Here is a 21,605-nt window from a genome sequence, read left to right as displayed (position 1 = left end):
AACAATCCTTTACAGCGTTATCAACCAAGTGTAGTACCGACCAAGGCCACCCTCATGAGGGTGGCAGCAAAGATCGAGACCTTGTAGACCCCACCCCTTCGATGACGTCAACAGGATGTAAATAGTCCACATTGTGGTCCGTTAGGCCTTTTTCTCTCCGGTCTGGTTTGGGGCAGCAGGCTTTCTGTCTCGGGAAGAGTACACCAAAGCGGCAAAAATGATCATCTACAGGTGTATCATAAGCGGTAAGAACTTTCCCTTTGTCCGCGTGTTCCTTTCACAATCGCCGTCGTCAAAGCAGTTTGGGGAGTGGTTAAAAATGTTTATAACTAGTTTTTATTTGCCTTCACTCAACTCGCCGCCTAGCTAACTCGTGCCTCCGCGTTGCTAATGCTAATGCTAACGGGATGACGCCATGACGATGACCATTGTTTGCGTCTTGCTGTAACGTGAATTTAACTGATCACATTACGTATAACGATAGAGATGGCTCATTGTCAACAATGAGCCAACAATGACAGCATCCCAGAATCATGTGGCCGCTCACGTGTAGTTTTAACGACGAGGGAAGACGTCTTCCTGGCTGATCTCAACTCGATTTATCGTTAGCATCAAGCATACCTTCTCGTCCAAGCCCTTGGCCGACTTCTTTATCAAGCCATTAACTCATAGATCCTCTATTCTTTCCAGGAACAACAGGACAATATCGGCAAAATGCGCATTACTAGTTCGGCCCATTTCCCCACAAGTTATGTACTTTACTAGTAGTGCCAGTATTGTGAAGATGTTAACGAATGCTAGGTTTTGCCTCACCAGCAACACGTAACCAGTAGAGTGGCTGCGGCATTAATGGCTACTGCTAATTCGATTATAATTATAGATGTTCAAGCGACTTTCCATACCAGTCTATTTTAATATTTCTCTTTCTCGCATAGGTGATGAGATGTTCTCAGACGTCTACCCAATCAAGGAGACTCCAATCTTCTACGAAGTGGAAGGAAAAGTAAGCAATTGGCGTACATGTTGCAAGGAAGGAATGTTGTTTTAATGACTTTAAAATCTCATTGCTTGTTAGTCATCCACTGATCGCATAGAATGTGAATGACTCACCTAGTTTTGGCTTCAAGATGCATTATTAAGACTTGATTAATTGTGAGAGAGGCCAATGAGAGAATTTGATCTGGTCCTATTCTAAATTCAAAAGCGCTGTTTATATTCAACAACTCCCAAAGATAGCTTATGTAACATTTTTCATTTTATTTCTGACTTTTATGTAGGAAAGCTGCGTCGCTAATGACAGTGCCAATCAGTAAAAGAGAAGAAAAAAAAAGACCTGCAACATTGGTGTAATAAGTGTGAACATCATTTATAAGTAATAAATGTAAAAATATGTATGTAGATACTGGGGGACAGGAGTCCACAAATTTCTTCATGTTCCACGAATTGCTTCGTGTTTGTATTAATTTTCTCTTAATTTAAAAAGAAAAGTACTGTTCCTCCCTCTCATTGCTGTCCAACATGAAACACTGCCACCTTGTGGCAGAAAAATCTCCAGTCACTGAATCATCAAGTTCAATATTTTACACTGCTTTTAACGTTGTTGTATCTTTCAAACTTTATTGTCTATGAGAAAAGAGAAAAAACTATTTGAATTGGTAAAAAACTAGAGTAAAAACCATACATTTGAGTGGCAATTGGAATGCCTTACTTGGACATGTCCTCCGGCTGTATCTAAATTTGGTCGAATTGCTGCCGCCATTACCGAACGTCTAAAATGACGATGCCCTCTTGTGTTTTAGTACGTCACCACCTCAAACGACATCGACGACGCTTTAATCGGTGCCAACGCTTCGGCTGAGGAGCAGGTAGAATCATCAGAGGCGTCGGTGGAGTCTGGCGTGAACATCATCCTTTTCCACAAACTGCAGCAGACGAGCTTTGAGAAGAAGGCTTACCTCGCCTACATCAAGGAGTACGTCAAGAGGTGGGTTACAATTTACTAAGACGAGCGTCCGCCAATCAATCGAGATTGATCCGCATACTTAAAGGCTATTGTAGCAGATGATTTGAAGAGCATTTCTTTTCCAGCATAAAGTTAAAGTTAGCAGAATCCAACCCCGAGAGAGTGGAGAAGTTTGTGGCCGACGCCAATTCTGAAATCAAAAAGATCCTCCCGAATTTCAAGGATTTCCTGGTAAGTACATGCAGACGCGCTCAATGCAAAACACACAAGTGTTTGTTGATAGATGTGTTAAGCCCAGTTGTGGTCACTCCAGTTTTACACAGGCGAGTCTATGAACGTTGATGGTATGGTTGGAATTCTGGACTACCGTGAGGACAATGTCACACCTTTCTTCCGCTTCTTTAAAGATGGCCTCATATCTGAGAAATGTGTAAGTGTTCTGCCGCTGGGTGCTACACAGAACTCAAATTGCAGGTATTGTGCCAAATGATGCATACTAATTCTTTTTTTTAATTTTTTTTTTCCCCCTTCAGTAACTCCATGGACTAATCTGTCAACTGGCTGCCGCTTTTTCCCAAATGCCCCAAGAGCAGAGTGCAACTTGTGCTATATTTACATCATGGCCCATTGGACAAAAGTTATATTCACTTTGTTTTCTTTTGAAATCACCAGTGTTTGACTTTTTTTTTGCAGTACAACTGAAGGAATATGTTCAAGGCTCCCAGATTTGGACTTTTGGGATGTTTTAGCAAATACAATTCTGCTTTCCCTTACACTCTGGGTACATAGTTGCATTTGAAATTCCATCCACATTGCTTTTAAGTTTAAAATAAATCGAAGTACCATCTTCTGCTTGTTTCCTTTTTATTAACAGTGTGATTATTTGGGGTATTGGCATGATTTCTTTGCTGTTTCATCTTTAAGAAGTTTGCCTCGTACATGTTAGGATTCTCATCCTCTTTCATGAGTCTGGTTTGGGCGCGGTCACACGGCCGTTTTAAATTTTAAAATCCAAAGCAGCATGTTTCCACCTCATGGTGTTCTGTAAACATGGCTACAAGGGTCTGCAGTTGTCATTAGCAACAGAGGGAAAAAAAAAAAAAAAAGACAGCAATATTGATAGTCAAACTTTACTGTACTCCCAATATACTAGGTAAAGGCTTGCATTAAAAAGTAAACCAATCCCTCTGCTAATCACTAACAAAGACTACCAGCATAATTGAAGCAACAAGCGTGTACCACGCTGGCAGGAAAAAAAATTACTTGAAACATTGTTAGGCCGTCTGCATCTCTTCTTCCTCCTCGGCTGACTGGTAGTGCCTGTACTCTGCTTTCAGCTCCCATGTGCTTTTGTGAGCACCTTTGCTGTTGTATGTTCCAATTTCCCTCATGAGCTCTTTCAGGTAGGTCTGTGGACATTGCATAAACATGACTTTATTTTTTATGACAGGACTGCATTAAAAAACAATACCCCCTTGAAAACGGATTAAATGGTAGATCATTTAGGACTTCCTGTGGATTTACTGATGCCCACCTTTTGGGTGGAGTCTGCTTGATTTGACACATCTGCCTGACTACGTCAGAGAAGGCATGTCACTTGTTTTCTGGATTGCTTACAATCCTTGGTGTTGACACCCTGTTATTTTAGAATAAAGTAATTTTCTTTTATTTTTTTTAAACGTTTAAGGCAACTAAGATGCTCAATACTTGTTGGAAAGATTAGGAGCACCTTGACTTCCAATGAGAAGGACTTTCTTCAATGATTGTGGCCGTTTAAAACACCTTTTCGGATAGGCGGCGCAGGTGGAACCCCATACGTGGACATCAGGGCAAATGTAAGTAAAATAAATTCTTACAGATTTCAATTGAATCTATAACCAGTTTAGCTAACAAAGCCTCTCGGGACATGTTAGTTGGTGATTGGTGAAAGTGACTGGGCACTTTAGCTGCAGTGGCTGCTCATTTCTTGCACTCAAATCATGGAAAGGTGAATCGAAATGGGGCTAACTAGAGATGTCCGCGTGCATGTTGAGGCTAGATGTTACTAGACGTTACTTTGACATTTGAAGTGATTTCTGTACAAAGATTTTAACTGATCGCTTTCTTCTGTGACATGACCAACCAAAACATGCAGGTTGTGTGGCCGTATGCCTCAATAAAAATATTGGGCATTTTTAAAGCTATTAGTTATTTTATTATTTATACAAAATGAATTGATAAAATACAACATGCTACCCGGCTTTTAATTTTCCTGATCAAAATTTACATAAACCCGGCTAGCTAATGACAAATGGATCGTCGTCGCTTTGTGCCTCTGATTGCAGAGGACTTTCCAAATGAAGGGTGGCAAAAAAAAAAAAATTTTTTTGACTAGATGTCAGTTGTCAGGATAAACTTGCAAAAGATGTCAATTTTTGTTCCTAACAGCCCAACATCCTGAACCATTAAGCCATTGGGTACATTGACCTATTCAATAAACAGCCACAGGGTGGCACTGTGGAGCTTAAAAAACCCATGCCTACTGTCTCCACGCTGATGAACAGCAAGACTTGAGACAATGGACATTTCGGTTACTTCAGTTCAGTTAATTGGCCGTGCTAGCCAAGTGCTTTGGGAGAGGAATGGTGGCGTAGAGTGTATTGCGCCGTTTGTCTCCCACTCAAGCGATAGTTACGCAATCAGATGCAATCAGAGGGAGCGGATAGGACCTCAAGGTCTCATCAGCACCTACACGTTGCCTTTTCTCTACTCGCTGGAACAAATCCACTGTTATCGATGCGTGAGAGAGAGAGCGAGCGAGAGAGCGAGAGAAAGAACTGTCCCAAATTGTAACCACGGCAGAGTGTGTGAACAAGCACAAACGTCATGCTGTGGGCGATTGGTGCTAATGGAACAAAGCAAGGAGGAAAGTGGGCAGGTGTATTTGTTTGTTTCTTGTGTTTTGGCTCACCACAGGTTGCTTGGTGATGTCCACCAGGTCTTTTATGTTGTAATACTGATGCTTCTCAAAGGCAGCGAAAAGCATGTCCAACACCACCTGTCGCTCAGCTCTCACCATCTTGCCCTCGGATTTCTTCTTCTTTTCATATTCCACCTGGTAAACACACCGGGGGGTCACTACCGATGCTGACGTTAGACAAGCGTGGGAGAAATCCAGGACTGACGTTAAAGTCGTGGTTGGCCACGGGCTTGAAGACGGTCGTGATGGCTCGGTCGAGCTTCTGTGACAAACGCTGAGGCTTCAAGGACTCCTTCATTTGAACCCTGGCACCCAACAAGCACATGAATACATTTAGATGCATTGCTTTATGATTATATACACCTACCAAAAATCCTGACAACATAACTGTTGGCCTGATTTTTTTTCATTCAACCATAAATCTCATTTTTATGTCTATAGCTACCGTCTATATTCTTATCTATCGACTGCTGCTTTATGTTTTACAACTATGTACATAGCCACAAAATTGTCTCCGGTCAAGATAATCCAATGAGAAATGATACAACACATGACAACTCTTTTTTTCTTGTTCTACATTGGCCTTAATGAAGGGGACATTTGTTGAACAAATCACCGTGTACTAAAATGTGGGCCATCTGTAATGTCTGACCAACATCCAAACCAAATGATCAGTGCACAATTTGAACACCCCACCACACTGCCAAGATTGCTTTCCGTCCTGCAAGTGCTTTCTTGTCATTTTGTCAGTTTCAATTAATGGAGGACTCACAAACGGTCTGAAACAACAACTCAAAATGTGTGATGTTTGCATTGTAGTGGCGCATCTACCAGTGACAGTTGCTATAGTGATCTGGCCTCAATAGCAGATTCTAATGAAAAGCACTCAAATGGTTTAAAAAAAAAAAAAAAAAAAGATGGACCGACAAACAAACACAATAGGATTGCTGGGTTTACTGAGTCGTAGCATGTTTTGGGGCCAGTATCACACATGGCAGAGGATCACTGCAACTGACATGTTCGAAAAGTGTCACGTCAACATCATATTTGTTTGTCCACATTTCGAGGCTCACTCACTTCTTCAGCTTCATGTAGTTGTCAGTGACGACGGGTCGGCATTCGGCTCTGTGCACCACCATCCCCTCCAGACTGATTTCATCTACAACAAAGATCAAGCCGCAGGAACATTTCTGACTTGTCACAAACTATCGTCATCTGCTGATGCTATCGATTTAAGAGCGTTAGAGACCGTTTGCATGTCCCTTACTTGTGCTTTGTAGACTTTCCTCAAGAAGTGACGTGGAATTAAACATCTTCATCTTGTTGTTACCGTATTGACAACCACTTGGTGATGTAAGCGTACTTCTTTTCTTAGTCATCGATTGTATGTGGAGATTTGTGAGAAGCTGAAACAAATTTACACTCCTCAGTGGAGTGAGATGCTTAAAGGGCTGCAAGGTGACCTGAGGAGGAGACGGAATCCTCTGATGTGTGAATGAGTTAACGATGCAGGGATACGTGCCAACGTCACCTCGACTCCAAATGTGTGGGCAAGTCAGCCAAAAGGGGAAAAAAAAAAAAAGAAGTGTGAAGCGTGACGTCTTATCTGGTGACGACATTCCGTGACGATAGCGGCACAGCGGGATCCCGTCGGAACATGCCACTCTTTGTGATTGCTCTTTTCGTGTGACTGAAAAAGTCACGCTGTGTACAGAGCATTCTTTTTTTTATTATTAGTGTTGAATATTCTTTTATGGGTCTGCACACAAGAGTCATAATTCACAGTTCTTTAAGTTGATCGTCATATTGACATAATTTGGTATGATTCAATTTATTTGTAAAATAGACTTTCATTTTTGGTTTTAAGTATTTACTATTTGAAAGAGGGAAACACTGTTTTGTAGAGTGAGTAAAAATGATTGATTTTATAGTGAAGGCCTCTGATTCTCATTATTCAGGGAAGGAAAGTAAAATGGATGAACCGCTCGCTACAAGTCCAATCATTAAGGGAAACGGATTACACAGAAATGGCCCTCCGGCAAAAGAAGTTCTTCACTGTGGCTGCCTATAGATATTCTTCAGTAAAAGGTACGTTTGATTGACTTGACTATAAGTCATGAAAAGTTGCTCTGAACTTTAAGTTGGATGAAATGTATTTGATAAAAACCGAGACCAAGAACAGTGAACGACAAAGAAAGTAGCATATACAAAAGTCGCTCTGAAATATAAGTCCAAATGTATTTTGCTGGTTTGAATATATACATTTTAAAGTACGGGACCGATCATCTATTCTCATGCATATTGTGAACTCCTTCCTTCTCATCCATCAGCCATATTTCAAAATGGCTGCACCGAGCTGCCGTAGTGACTCGGTGGGTAATTCTGAAGCATGTAAACATACGCTCCTCCGTACACACTTTTGTCGAGTTCAAATTTGCTGGCAGAAAGATGAGCTTGCGAACAGCGTCATATGATTTAAAACAGCCTTGAATCATTTAGTGCAGGTGCAAAAAAGCGGTGGTCACCATAGCAACCGCCACATGCTGTCCAACTTCACGCGTCACATTAAGTTCAATCAAATGACGGTCGGCGGGTTCTGAATTATCCAGGTCATTAACACTTGGGTGGCAGTACGAATCAGAAGTAAGGCTTTTATCGATTTATTTTTGCCTGGTGGCAGACCATTAAAGCAAACGACAAGCGGCCAAACGCAAGCTAAAATGACACCCACACTGCACAACACACGTGTGCACGCAAGTAAAACGATTGAAAATGTTGGTAGGTGGAGAGGATCTCAAGGCTTCGGTGTGGGGGAGGAACTCTTGAGATTTTCAAAAAAAAGTCCAACAGCCAGGCTTCAGTATGAAAAATCTCCAGACACAAATCTTTGCTTTTTCCAATACAATCACGCGGAAACCTCCAAAGTCAAAGCTGCCTGACTTAAAATACACAGAGTTCAGGACGAAACAATAAAGCCACACAAAATGCAGCAATAATTCGACATTTACGACGGAAAAAGACGTTTTAGAATCACATAAATTGGACTGCCTGCGTCGTATAGAAGCAAAATGCAAAATTCCAGCCTCCAGAAGTTACAATAGCTTTAACTTTCATTAAATAACGTGATCTGTCCATTTAATGTAAACAACCCCTTCCCAAAAAAAATCAGTTAATTTCTATTTTCCAAAGGTATTGCATCACGCAGAAGACTCACACAATCGCGTTTTTTTTTTCCAAGACTTGAGAGCAGTATATTCTGAGATATAAAAGAAAGCATTTCAACGTTCTTCACGGGTATCATTGAATAGTGGATGAGAGGAGTGAAGACAACAGAAGACGAGAGACGGATGCGAGGGAAGAGGTTACCCGTCCACCCCCTCACACTCAACTCATTCCTCCATCTGTTTGAAGGCCCTTTGACCTTCCTAATGTTTCACACAACAAACAGCAGGCCGCCCACCAAAGCCTCCATCCACCACTCGTCTCTAACCTTCCATCGTTGACAAGACGATCCGCTAAATACACGAGACTGACGTTTCCCGACGTTCTCCGCGGACGCGCGTCTTCTCGACCATAAAACCGCCGCTGCCAGAAAGCATCTGTTGTTTTTCCTCCGTCGTTAATTGACGCGTCGAGTCTCATTACGGCTTCCCGTGATGATAGCCGTATGAAACGTGTCGCAATTAGTTTTCCCAACATCTGTACAAAGCCCAAAAGACACCCAATCAATAGTATAGTCATCTAAATAGATGACTTCCGTGCCATTGGAGGCACATTTCAGTCTGTACGGGATCATTTTCCGCTCTTTCTCCTCCCCGTAATGACGTCGGGCAATGTCAAGTAACCATTAATTGCTGTAATCTACCAGGACAGCGTTGCGTGTACATGAGAAGAGTTAATAATGCGCTAGCTTTAAATAGCCACAGCCATGCTGGATGGGCAGATGCGCTGGAACATGGTGGAACGCAAATTGATGAGTGCATTATTTATTTTGCCGTGTTTACTACCGACTGCTCGTTCCTACTTCTACCACGAGGTGTGGAAAAAGATGGGATCAGTGTATGTGTGTGTGTATATCTTGCTAATAGGCTCTCCAAATTTAATTTTCTACTCCAGCTCATCTACGCAGCCCAGAGGGCGAGTTCACTAAGGAAGTGCAATGATTCCATTCATTTTCAAGTATCTAATTTTAAATTGTGGTTAACAGGAATGGTCGCTCAAGACGGTTTGATATAGCTGGGCGGAGATAATAAGGAAGGAAAGTTAATTACTTTTTAATCACATATTAGTCACCGAGTAATGATGCGTTTGAGTTTCGTTATTGTTTGAATTTACCTCGCTGACACTCATTAAGTCGGGTTGATTCAATGAAAGAATGGCTCGCGCAATGAAGAAACGAGACCGACGGCTCCGAGCTCATCTAGGACCTTTTTCTAAGTGGTTGCCATGCCAGCTTCACAGCAGTCAGTGACTCCGTGTTTCACCGAGAGCTCTTACTGCTCCTTTATGAATTATTCAGCATCTTAAATAGGGAGGGAGCATGGTGTTTTTATTTTTCTGAGCATTTTTGGGAAATTTTATTCATTCAGTTCCAACAGCTGTGCAATACACAAGCTTGATATTATTTGACAGTAAATCAAATCCTCGACGGGCTACGTTAGCGAAAAAGGAGGCAGGAAGCAAATCTAACGAACCGCAATCCACTCGGCTACATTTGGCTCGTTTGTAATTCGTTGTGGTTGAAGTCTCCGCTAATTGCTTATGATGAGGAAACGGCCACAGAGACGGATGTGTGGACTAAATGCATTTCCAAAGGTAACCACTTGTACTTCGAAGATATTCTTTTTTTTTTGCCTTCTGGGAAATCAATGTGATGACAAGAAACTATTGAGAGAAATCAATCTTTTTTTCTTTGTGTAGATCTCCCTCTGGTGAAAATCTGGCCCTTCGTAATTAGCGGTGAATAAACGAGCGAGGAGAGTAAAAATAAATCTTAAAGACTTTTTATATGCTGACAATTTCATTGGGGTGTGAATGTCTGTGTGTATGTCAGCGCACTAATTACTAGAGCGTAGTTCTGTACCTGTTGAGCGGTGGGGGCGGAAGGGGGATGGAGTTCATACCCGACTGCTATTTACTCTTTTTTTTTTTTTTTCGTTTTACCCGAACTGAATGCGATGCTTGTCTGTCCACCCACACATGGGTAGGGAGGGAGACATCGAGAGAGAGAGTACAAGTGAGAGAGTGAAGGTGGGAGGGAAGGAGGGCGGGAGACCAGTATAGAGATCCTTTCTCGTTTTAATGATCAGTCCACGGGAGCTCCTCTACCTGACAGGACCCGGGCCACCTACTAGCCCACTCCGGAATCACTGAACAAGATCCGAAGACACCTCGCAGTAATCAGAGACTCATTCATTCCCTCGTCTGAAAAGAAAAAGAAGGCAACTAATCCGATCAGTGGTGCCGGCACACATGCATCCTCGCCAGCTGTGAGGAGGCTGGGTTCAAGCTGGAGAAGCTGACTGAGAATGGAATGGAATCTCAGAAGAATGGAAAGTGAATTGAGACACATCAACCCAGACTTGCTGCAGCCCAGCAAGAGCTTCAAGAAGCCCACGTCAGGCACCATCACCGTCAATGTCGGCGGCTTCCTGTACACCGCTCACCGGAGCACCCTGGCTAAGCACCAGGGTACTTTTCTAGAAGAGTTAGCCAATGGTAAGAAACCCGTCCAGCACATGGATTCCATGGGAAACCCGTTCATCGACAGAGACGGTCCGGTTTTCCGCCATGTGCTCAACTACCTGCGAACCGGAGAGCTGCAGCTACCCGATGACTTCCGGGAGGCAGGGCTTCTCCGGAGGGAGGCCGATTTTTACCGTCTGGTTGAACTTGGAGAAGCCGTGGCCGACTGGGAGACTCACCGGGCTGCCCGGCGGGAGCCCGCCTTCTTGGAGATGACAGATAGCCACGAGAGGTCGCAAGGTCTCAAGGTGTATTGCAGCGATCCCGCCTTCCTCGACAAGGTCAAAGGCCGACTGGTGCAGATCTCAAAGAGTCGCCTGGACGGCTTCCCGGAAGAGTTTGAGGTGTCATCCAACGTGATCCAGTTCAGACATTTCATCAAGTCGGAGCCGGGCTCGCGGCTGGTGCTGAAGGAGGACAGCACATTCTTGTGCACGCTTGACTGCCTGAAACTAGAGACGGTGATGCTCGCCTTGAAATCTGGCTTCAGGTTGGTCACCAGCCTGGATAGCAGCAAAGGCTCCGTCGTGGCAGCCGAAGCCTTGCATTTTGTCAAATAGGTTGACGGGAGGGAGAGATAGAAGAAAGAGGAGAGAAGTGGTGCCACGAGGGGAAAAAAAAAAAAAAAGAAGCAGTGCCTGATTTCACATCCGCCCCTCCGATATTTAATTTGGGCTGGCTTGAAAGTCTTGTAATTGTGTTGAGCTGTGATTCGTTATTAGCGGAAAAAAGAAACGAACAAGATGAGTGCGCTTTCATGTGATGTTTAAACTGTGTAGTCAAAAAACGTATTGCGCAACAGCGGATCACAAAGCATTTCATCTGGCCCGAATAGGCTATATTTTGACTCTGACTACATTTTAAGAGTCCCCACAGTGCCCCAAAAGTGAGATTCTCAACACCAGAGGTTTCTTAACACATTTCTTGCTTCTGCTGCTTTTGCAATAGCCGCAGCCCTTCAAAATGACAGTCGTGCCATTTGGCTTTTACTTCAGTGTGTGTGTGTGTTACAATACAACGTGTGTGTACTTTGGTTTACTAGCTAGGTTTGACGTCCTAATCAGAACCAGCATCCGCTACTCTTTTCCTTGCATTCAGCTAAGTTTAGCGCAAACAACTGTGACCGTTGTAAGGGCTTTTCAATCGAGCATATGTGCGCTCAATAAAATTTGTGTTTGGTGCTGTGAGCCTCTGTGTAGTCAGTGCATCAATCATGACGATGTGAATATTTTATGAATAAAATGATGCTGAAACCCTCAGTGGCAGTTTTTGTATCCTTTATGCGTGGTGGTTATAATAGCGCTGCATTATTCACACATTAAATTGATCATCGGCGACAGAGTCTAATTACAGTTGAATCAAACGCACATTTTAAAGTGAGGCAGTTGGTGCAAAAACTCCAACAAACTCAAAACAATATTGACAGAAATGGTATACTGTATGACCATCACTATAAAATGCACAAGTAGGCATTTAATATTGTCAAGGTGATGACGGGGACAATATTCTTCTTAATAGGTAATCATTCAAATTATTTTTTTTAAGTTTTCGCAAGTAAAATGGTCACAATGGGCTTAAAAAAAGTCTTCAAAATATGAGTAGTTCCTTTTTAGGCTTTTTTAAAAATTAAAACCTATTAAAAAGACATTTTGTTGTACAGTATACATTTATATTCTTTAGCTTCTTGAAAATGACAAAATAGGTCTAGGTGACAAAAACAAACAAACATATTTTTAATTATACGTTGGACTATTATGATGTTGCAGAAATCATCCTGAGGAACACATTAACCCCTCTTTAAAAAAAAAAAAAAGACATTTTAAATCCATGCTGGTTTACTCCATAATAGTCCAACTCAACCTGTGGCAGTCCTTGGGGAAAGAAGATCTGGTACCCACAAAGTAGGCCAATCATCCTCTTCCCTCAAGGAGAAACACTTTGTATCCAACTGCACGTCACTATAGCGTACGATTAACGTGAAAATGGCACACGATGAATCCATGTACTAGGCAGACATTTCAAAAATATACCTGCATAATTGTGCCATTATAGATAATTTGAGTAGGCCCTTCTCATACTATGATATGGGCTGCTGAAGCACAGACAAATTGCTACTGAAATGTCTCCAGACTGGTCACAATATGACTCGTGGCTGTAATCTGACGATACTGGGTAGTGCCTGGAAAAAAAAAAAAAAAAAAAAAAACTGGAAATAATGTGCCACATGATTAAAAGTTGCAATAGCCAGCTGTCTGGCCTGAGGATTCAAATATGGAAAGGACAAAATGAAGTAATAAAAAAAGCTTTAAAAAAATGTATACTCATTTTAGTTGTAAGAATGTAAAATTTATTCATGCGGTCTTTCTTTTGCAACTGGCACCCAAGAAATATTGCGCATAATGTTTTTATTATTTGCTACTGATATTTATTATTGTATTTGCGTACTAAAAAAAAAGACTACATGTCATTGTATTTAGGTTTTAATTCATGAAAGGTTGGTGTCATTTTACGAAATGAAAGTTTCATATTTGAAGTGGACATTTTATGACTCTAGTCTAGACTGTTGTGATTTTAGCAACAAGCCATTCTGATTGCAGTTGAGCTTCATGCATTTTTAATGGTGCTTACTGCCATACTTGCTAAGTGCAAAGTCACATGATTCATGTATCCCCAAAAGACAACTTTGGATGAAGTGAGTTGGAAGAAACCAGATAAATGTTCTAGCCAAGCAAATATTTTTTTTTTTTACCAATTGCTGGCCAATTTCAATTCCTCCATTTCCATCATTATGCTCTCAAATACTTGTCGTCAGACTTCAGTCATGTACTGACCCTTAGTTAGAAAATGACTAACATTCCTCAGATTCTTATCCTACTGGTCCAGAAACAGAAACCAAGGGCATTCCATGTTCAGAGCAGAAGCACAGGGCAGATGGCTGGGAAAGGATTAGAAAGAAAAAAAAAATGCATCCATTCATCGGTAATCCAATTCAACTGCAAGAAGGCTCGGGAGATTTCCAGCCATTTCACATTTGCAAGATGTACATCCGCATTAAGCTTGTCCTCGGGTTGACGCTTGCAAATTGGAAAAAAAAAAAAAAAAAAAAAAAGAATAGGACAATATACACAGTACAATTGAAATATTGGAACGCTATAGAGATGCTTTTCCCCTCTGTAATTTATTATTTTGTCTTTCCAACATAAAGAAACAACTCGATCTGCAAGCTCACTGTTGCCACGACAACGACCTGAAGGGGACCCACTAATAACGCAATTAAATTAGTGCCATCACAACCACGCTTCCGTGTATGTTCCATGACGTAGTGTACACAATTAAGAAAAAAACATCTCTAGCATTCAACATTGTGGAGTGAATGACAAGCATAAAACATCCACGCGGTTAGTACGTATAGCCAACAAAACTTTCTCCATTTTTCACTTTTGTAGACAAGCATTCAATTATGGAAAAACTAAAATTCTCGCATCTTTATGCCTGAACTATGACTAAGCAGAGGCTTCTGTCTTACATGGAATCTATGAACAAAGCACAGAATGATTCATCCAGCCTGTTGCTGTTTCAATGGCTCCATTGAGGATGTTGAATTGTCAATCCAGATCAGGGCCTGGTTTTCGGCCAGTAACGATAAATGGAAAATAGACGCTGAAAACCTCAAACGCGCGCTAGCCGATGTCATTTAGCGATGTACAACAGATTGTTTATAATCTGTTTCTACTTCCACACCCAGAGAGCTGAAAGAAACATTTACTTCTATCGACATGTTTGCCAACATATTTGGTAACTTTTTTGTTGTTTTTATGTCACAGGTGTCCTGTGTGGGAGCACAGCAGGTGGGTGGCAAAGCTTTTAATGACATTGCATATTAAATATGGCCACTTCAACGCTGGCCGGCTGAGTCACAATCCGAATGCTCACCTTGGGCAAAACAACCATGGCGAGGAAATTTGAACATACAAATGCAATTGCCAGTTGTGTCCTGAAAATGGATGAATATGAATCGAAGGTATCCTTGAGATAGATTGTAATCATTTGAAATATGGAAATGTAATCTGCACAAGATGACAGATTCTGGGAAAGAAGAAAAATGGAAGACTTTAGCATCACACTAAAATAAAAGCCATCCAGATTAAAATATATTACCAGGCAAGTTCATGATTAACGTGCTGTCCAAAAGAAGGAAAATACTCGTGTGGCAAAAATGCTCATGAGGTCTGAACTTTGAAAGACTTAAAATAATGTACTGGTACATCCATAGTGAAAACATTTTATCATAAGACTTAACTACTATACAAAAGCAAAGAAAGGCAACTATAATTTATGCTATTCAGGCATTGCTTCAGCAAATGCAAATACAATTTTGTCTGACACCAAGTGAACGCTAATTTATTAGCTGCACTTAGCACTCCAAGAAGAAGACTGCAATATTTCAAACGGCCCACGCTATAAAAATAGTTAACATTTTAAATGCCATTGGACATTGGATACAATCTTGACTGTTCATCTTCTATGACTGTGTTTCTTCTTCAAAAAAATAAATAAAAAAATAAGAATAAATAAAATCAAGGTTTTGCCCCATTATAACAGGTTAAGACAGTCATAGCCTTAAGTAGAAGAGCATTACTTTACAGCTGGCTGGCTGTTCTCAGCACAATTCTCTGGCAGCCTGTTGCTTAGCAACTTCTTGATCAATACCTGCTTCTTGGCAGAACGAAACATGAGGAAGCGAGGGGAAACAATGAAGTTCAATTTGGTGCAAAAAGTACAAAAAGGCAAGTCAGACACTATTCATGTATTTATCCGTCACTGATGGTTGTCATTAGCAACCTCTCACCATTGTTGCCTGACTGAGCGAGCGCTTGCGTTAAAAGGGCGTGCAGTGTGAAAAGTGGGCATTACAGGGCAAAGGCATGTGGTTGGCTGAATGGAGGTAATAGGAATTGAGTTCCAGCTGGGAATGAAGGGGTGAAACTCTCATTTGGTAGGCTTCAATAGGAATCATTCCGCAAAGCAGCAGGTAACATCAAGTCAGCATTTTGGTCTGAAAAGATTTCAACCCTTTCTGATTATATGGCAATATGGGCTTCCATCAAACCATTAACTCTTGCGTTACGGTTTTAAAATGTCAATATATTACATTAAAGAAGAAGTCAAGCCCAGAATTTCTCCACTAATGGCAATCTGATTTACAGAATATAAATTAAGGAGCAAAATTCACTCTTTTTTTTTTTTGCCAGGTCTTAGGGTACAACCAATCACAGCTGAGCTTCAGAAAAATGGTGAGCGGAACACAATCTACTTACTAGATGGGCTGAACAGAACATATTTTTTCTTCCCTTTAAAACATTGCTGTAGGCGATGGGGAATGAAAATGTAATGATGTCATACGCTGGATGGATGTTAAGAACATTGGCATTGGAAGCATCCACTCCAGATATCTATCAATTTGATAATCCAATATTTTGAATTACACAACATTGTAGGAAGTTGCATGTTATGACAGCTCTGATTCCATTGTTTGCTGTTTGGGGTTGTTGGCGTACTACCACGAGGTGTGTGAGAAGGTGAGAGAGACTTGGAAAGTGAGTGGGAGAGCAGAGACATACTGCACACCTTACTGTGGGCGAGTGATGTCGTACCTAAGCAGTGGCCAAGAAAACAACGGGAAAAAACAAAAACATTTTTTAGAGGCAATCATCTAAATTTTAGTTAGCTTGATATTTTCACAATCCTGACACATTCATGGCCTCAATTAGATGTAAATGGTTGGCATTAGTCTATGTTGGATTGTTTTTATTTCTGGACTGTGTAATGTTATTTAATGCATTTATCAACACCACCTTCTACATAAAATGTGTAAGTGGTGAAAAAAAAAAACTTGCAAAAGAAGAGCAAAAAAAATCCATTATCATATGTAGGTGGTATTAATGTACAATACAAGAGTGGGTGCATTTAAAGTGCTCCGGGGCACTGAAAGCAGAAATCTCCTGGCACGGTGTGCTTCCTGTTAGAAGGCTTTAATTCAATTCTCAGCAGTTTCGAGGTAACATTTTAGCCAGTTGAGTAGAAATATGACTGAAGAGGAATGAGGGCTAATTTACTTTAGCTCTTGGGTGACACGCGTATGTGGCGGTGTGCCGGGGGACTGTTGGCAGCCGACCGGTATCGTCATCGACGTTGTTGATACAAGCCCCGTGGTTTATCCGTAACTTTTTCTCCTCAACCGCTTCTAATTCGAGAAATGTGTTCCATTTTTACTCAGTTTATTTGGAATGGAATCTGTTTGGTGATTTACAACAAGGTCATGAATCAACAAATCCGGCTCCTACAGAGGAAAACCTTGACAAGCATGACAAGGTTTTATTTTGTACCCGGCCGGCAGTATAGCCTTCCAGAAATTGAATAATTCAAAAGATGTAAATTTCCAACCTCACAATATAGTTGCTGCTATTTTTATGCTCCGATGCAAATTTCTGAATATTCCTGGCACTATAAACGTGCCAGCAAACAGCCTACAAATGTAAATGAGAATACCCTGACAGTTTTCTCTTGGATTTTACAGTGAAATCACATCTGAAGCTATTAACTAGTTTTCTTTTGAAATATATTTTAAAATAACTGAAGCAGGATTGAGATTACGGATTGAGATTTTATATCACCTATAAACACCCATTTCTCCCATAATTGCACCATTTAATTAATGAAATGTTATTGAAGTAGCATCTATTCTCAAAACCAAATCTGACCTTTAGCATCCTGGCTGAAGATTGCCATGGTTTGTCCACCAAGTGAGTTCATGGTGAAGGGATGCTCTCTTGGAACCTGCAGAGGAGAATCACCTTCCCCTCCAGCACTCATAGTTGTCAGCTCTTCATCCAGGCTGAAACTGACCTGACCAAAACCAAAAAAAAAATAAAAAAATAAATCAGTAAAATACTGAAATATTAAAAATAAAATGCAGCTGCAGTTTGCAGTGCTTTCATTGGCTGTCTCACCTGAGTTTTGCCTTGCTTTCTAAAAAGGGGAGAAACAGACACGATTCAATAAAGACAGACAATAATAATAATAATAATAATAATCAAAACCATTGCAAATAAAATAATGATTCAATCAAGCCGTACATACTTTTCAATTGTAAGCTTCCCCACCTCCCCATTCTCCTTCGCTTTGTCCCACTGTTGAGCCAAATACTTGGGAACCTTGCAGAAAGACAGTCACTTTTGATTACTTCAATGCAATCCTACCAGAAAAAAATAATTATACATCTACTTTTAATTTGGCTTGCATGAATAAGAGATCGACAGTTTGCTAATTAATAGAAAGATAATCATGGTTGCGTCTGCTAAGTCGAGAACAATTATTTGCAGATGAACAAACCTTGACAAGCCACATGCCTTTACTTTCTTTAACTCCGGTGAGATTTACTTTGCCCTTCTCAGACATATTTGCGATATTATTTCAAATATTCGGTGCAGGAAAAATATACCACGGCTGAATTTTTAACCAAAACTTCGCAATTAACGCAGCAGGTGGGTTCTTTCAAAATAAAAGGCGACACTGTGGCGGACAATTATAACAGGCCTCTCATCCAGCAGGCAAATGATGGGGGCGTGTTTATACACAATGTGTCCTATTATCTTTCATGTTGTTCAGGGTTTTTTTTTTTTTTGGCAGTCTTGGAATAAAGATCAGCTGCGAGTGTTTCATACTGCCAAAACACGTGCATATTTCCAAAACATTCGCAATTTAAAAAATAAAAGTACAATAGATCCATATATTTGCGTAACTGAACTATAAACCATTTTTGATCATTCACTACAAAATGCTTTTTAAATTCTTGCATAAAGCTGTAAATGGAATAATTATTTTTTTAAGGGGTGGTGGTGAATATACTCTGTTTTTTTTCTGTCTCCTTGGTGTCATGCAGAAACACGGTCGCATTAGAATGATTATTTTACATTTAGACTCCACAGAGAAAGGGTTTGTTGAGATTAAAATCTGGTACCCTTGACTGTACACAGTTGAGTCACGGGTTCGCCAACATATCTAAAACAGATCTTTAGCGACACCTTGTGGATTAATAGTTATCCTGCACCTTGTTGATGTTAGAGCAACAGTATTTCAAATATGATGATCTTACCCCCTGAATTCAATGTCATTGTCAGCTAGTTGCAGTAGAGATACACAAAAAAAAACATGTCGACATCAATGAAAATGTATTTGGTCTATTCATGGATTAAACATTCAGTTAAGGAACAGTAAGTTGTGCAAAACGTAGTGAGTCTGAAACATTGAACAGGCCTGTAAAGTCAAAGTTTAGAGGTCAAATGATAATGATGAGCTGTAAAAGTAATACATTTAGCTTCCTCCTGAAATTTTACCTAAAAGCTGTTACCAAGCCTTATAAAAATGGATGGGTGTGTAATGTTACTTTGAAAAAACAAGATCGTTTCGAGCCAAATGAGTAGCTTGCATTTTACAAGCTGAAAACCTCAAGGGCATGCACCCTCCAAACCTACCAGCTGGTTGAAAGCTTCATAAATCCCCTTTCATCGCAAATAAAATTAACTTGGCACCAACTAACTGGAGGTATTGGTTTTGCCTGCAGGCGGGAGTTTATTTCACAAAGAGTGCAGCTATATAGCCCCAGAATGAAAGAAGAGCCTTCAACATAAGTGTAGATCATAATCTTATAATCATTACCATATTTTCATAAGCTGTTCAAGCATCTGACTCAAGACAAGGTTCGTTAGCCCAGAACATGACATGCTTTAGCAGTGATACAATATTAATCAAGATTCCAATGGCACGGATTTCGACAATGAGTCGAGGGTCTGTTGCCATAGCAGCAACCATCTGGCAGATAGTTTTTAAAGTAGGAGTACAAGAACATCTGCCAAGATTTTACAGGATGATTCAGAAAGGGGATTCTAGACCTGTTGTCTTGCATTTTATACATTGCATTTTACCATGTAAAATATTCCATATTTCCTATCTTAAGTTATTCTCCCTTCTCTTGTGCCCACTGCAGCAAAAAAACAGTGCACACATTTCTCAATCAATCATTTTACTCACCAAACGTCCTTAGATGATCTTGAATCTGAATCCTTCATCACAGCAACCCATTTTGGATAATTGTATACTTGCGTTCCCTCTGTGGGAACAGTTTGGGGCATGGACTTTGGTCCAATAAACCAACAAACATTTATTTTGACTTTATTATTTGAGTGAAACTGCCTCAATGGGGAAACTGAAATGAAGGCCTCTCTCTCTATAGTAGTTAGGAGATGAAATGTTCTTTGCTTTTGGCATCAATGTGGCAGAGGATATTATTTGAAAGCTGTAGTCTTGTACATGATCTGACCATAAGGGGGTGCTGTAATCAAGAGTGCTTATTATTGTGGTATTTATTGCCAATGCATATAGTATAAATGATGGAGACAAAAAATGTTTGATCAACAGATAGGCCAAGTATTGTTTGCAAAGGTCGCATTACTGTATTAATTAATGGGTTGTTTTTATTGTGGGATGAATTGCCAGAAATGCATATTTTATGACATTCTACAAAAGAATGGAAATGCAAAGGAAGGAAAACACTTCTTGACACTTGAACAAAGGTCACTATTAAAACGTTGAGAGCTCGACTCCCAGTTTAAAAGTTGAGAGCGTAACTCATTTATCATCATAGTTTTTCTCCTTCATTATTAAACCATGGATGGCTGGGCTCAAGTTTCCAGTTTCACTCTTCAGTCTCACATGCCCGTTTAAGGTGTACGATTTATTAATTGGATTGACTATACATGGAAGACAATCCTAAACATTGTGCCAAAACAGGATTTAACTAAAATGGCAGAAAAAAAAACTCCCAAGGAGAAAACTTATCAATGCATGTCTACCCAAGGAGAGATTCAAGGAGACACAGGGCCGCGACATTTCATATGGCCAGTGAAGACAAATCATGTACGTCAACTTGAGCAATTATATTTTACACAACACGGGGTAAATGATTTTGAATAACTAGATTTTTTTGAGGATTTTTGTTTCATGATTTGATGTATCACATATAATATTATCAAGGCATTGACCTTCAAGCCAAATTTTCCTCGAGGATATCAAAGATTATTTCATTATTACATCATCTAAGTCGTATTATAAACAATTAAAAGACAGTAAAGAGTGCGTACATGACGCTACCTGACGTACTCGGCAAGTTTCGGCAACTTCCGCCAGTTTCGAAATCGGCCGCTCCCAGACTGCTTTATGTCTGGTAGGGGAGACCACAGACCTATAAATGTAGACACAACATTGAGCGGCTTAGCCCGTTGGTACAAAGCGTCAGCGCGTTTGCCATAATAAATGTGGCAACTTGAATTAAACTAAACGTCACAAAGGGACGACTCAAAAAGTACGCACAATTCATTTCTCTCGTTCAATCAATATATTTGAAGAACAGTTAATCATGGAAAATAATGTATCTGACTTTTAATCTGTTGGTTAGAAATGTTTATTCGTTAGATAATTATGATCGAAGATATTCTTTTAATATTTCAACTGATGGTAAAGTGCAGGGGTCAACCACCTTTTAGGATGGATAAACTAATCTGTCTACAAAAAAAAAAATCCTAAAATGTTTTTAAATATTTGGTGTTTGTGAAAATTGTAATACTTATATTTACATTCAACTGTTATATTAAAAATATGTATTGGTTTAATCACTAATTGTAGTCGTATGGCAACAATCAGAGGATTAACTTTCTCAGTAATTTAGTTAATTATGAAACATTTTGTTGTTTGGTAAAAGAACTTCAATAGATTGGCCACAAAGTCAGGAAATCCTATTTGCAAAATAACATTAAATAATAACATTCATGCAATCAAAGTCTGTGTGCAAGTCATGAGGATCTACCTTTAGGGCTGCTACGT

General features: G+C 40.3%; 3 protein-coding genes across 3 annotated transcripts; 2 read left to right on the top strand and 1 right to left on the bottom strand.

The window, feature by feature from the left end:
• Window positions 1-101: 101 nt before the first annotated feature.
• On the top strand, window positions 102-2,813 carry tpt1 (tumor protein, translationally-controlled 1). Its single transcript, XM_085919706.1, has 6 exons — window positions 102-245; window positions 936-1,003; window positions 1,800-1,984; window positions 2,089-2,194; window positions 2,277-2,393; window positions 2,497-2,813. The coding sequence occupies exons 1-6, from the start codon at window positions 218-220 to the stop codon at window positions 2,497-2,499; spliced, it is 507 nt and encodes a 168-aa protein (XP_085775832.1). The 5' UTR covers window positions 102-217; the 3' UTR covers window positions 2,500-2,813.
• On the bottom strand, window positions 2,811-19,713 carry LOC147051067 (general transcription factor IIF subunit 2-like). Its single transcript, XM_085919703.1, has 8 exons — window positions 18,060-19,713; window positions 17,808-17,881; window positions 17,678-17,696; window positions 17,429-17,573; window positions 6,000-6,081; window positions 5,128-5,227; window positions 4,914-5,057; window positions 2,811-3,372 (listed from the first exon to the last, which is right to left on the bottom strand). Exons 1-8 carry the CDS (start codon window positions 18,123-18,125, stop codon window positions 3,238-3,240), a joined length of 765 nt encoding a protein of 254 aa, XP_085775829.1. The 5' UTR covers window positions 18,126-19,713; the 3' UTR covers window positions 2,811-3,237.
• Window positions 3,485-11,885, top strand: kctd4 (potassium channel tetramerization domain containing 4). Its single transcript, XM_085919701.1, has 3 exons — window positions 3,485-3,798; window positions 6,881-7,010; window positions 10,232-11,885. The coding sequence occupies exon 3, from the start codon at window positions 10,451-10,453 to the stop codon at window positions 11,225-11,227; it is 777 nt and encodes a 258-aa protein (XP_085775827.1). The 5' UTR covers window positions 3,485-3,798; window positions 6,881-7,010; window positions 10,232-10,450; the 3' UTR covers window positions 11,228-11,885.
• Window positions 19,714-21,605: the final 1,892 nt, after the last annotated feature.

Source organism: Syngnathus leptorhynchus, chromosome 9, assembly GCF_054491065.1.
Source record: "Syngnathus leptorhynchus isolate UIUO chromosome 9, UIUO_Slep, whole genome shotgun sequence".
NCBI classification, from domain to species: Eukaryota; Metazoa; Chordata; class Actinopteri; order Syngnathiformes; family Syngnathidae; genus Syngnathus; species Syngnathus leptorhynchus.
This window is presented reverse-complemented; position numbering and strand designations above follow the sequence as displayed.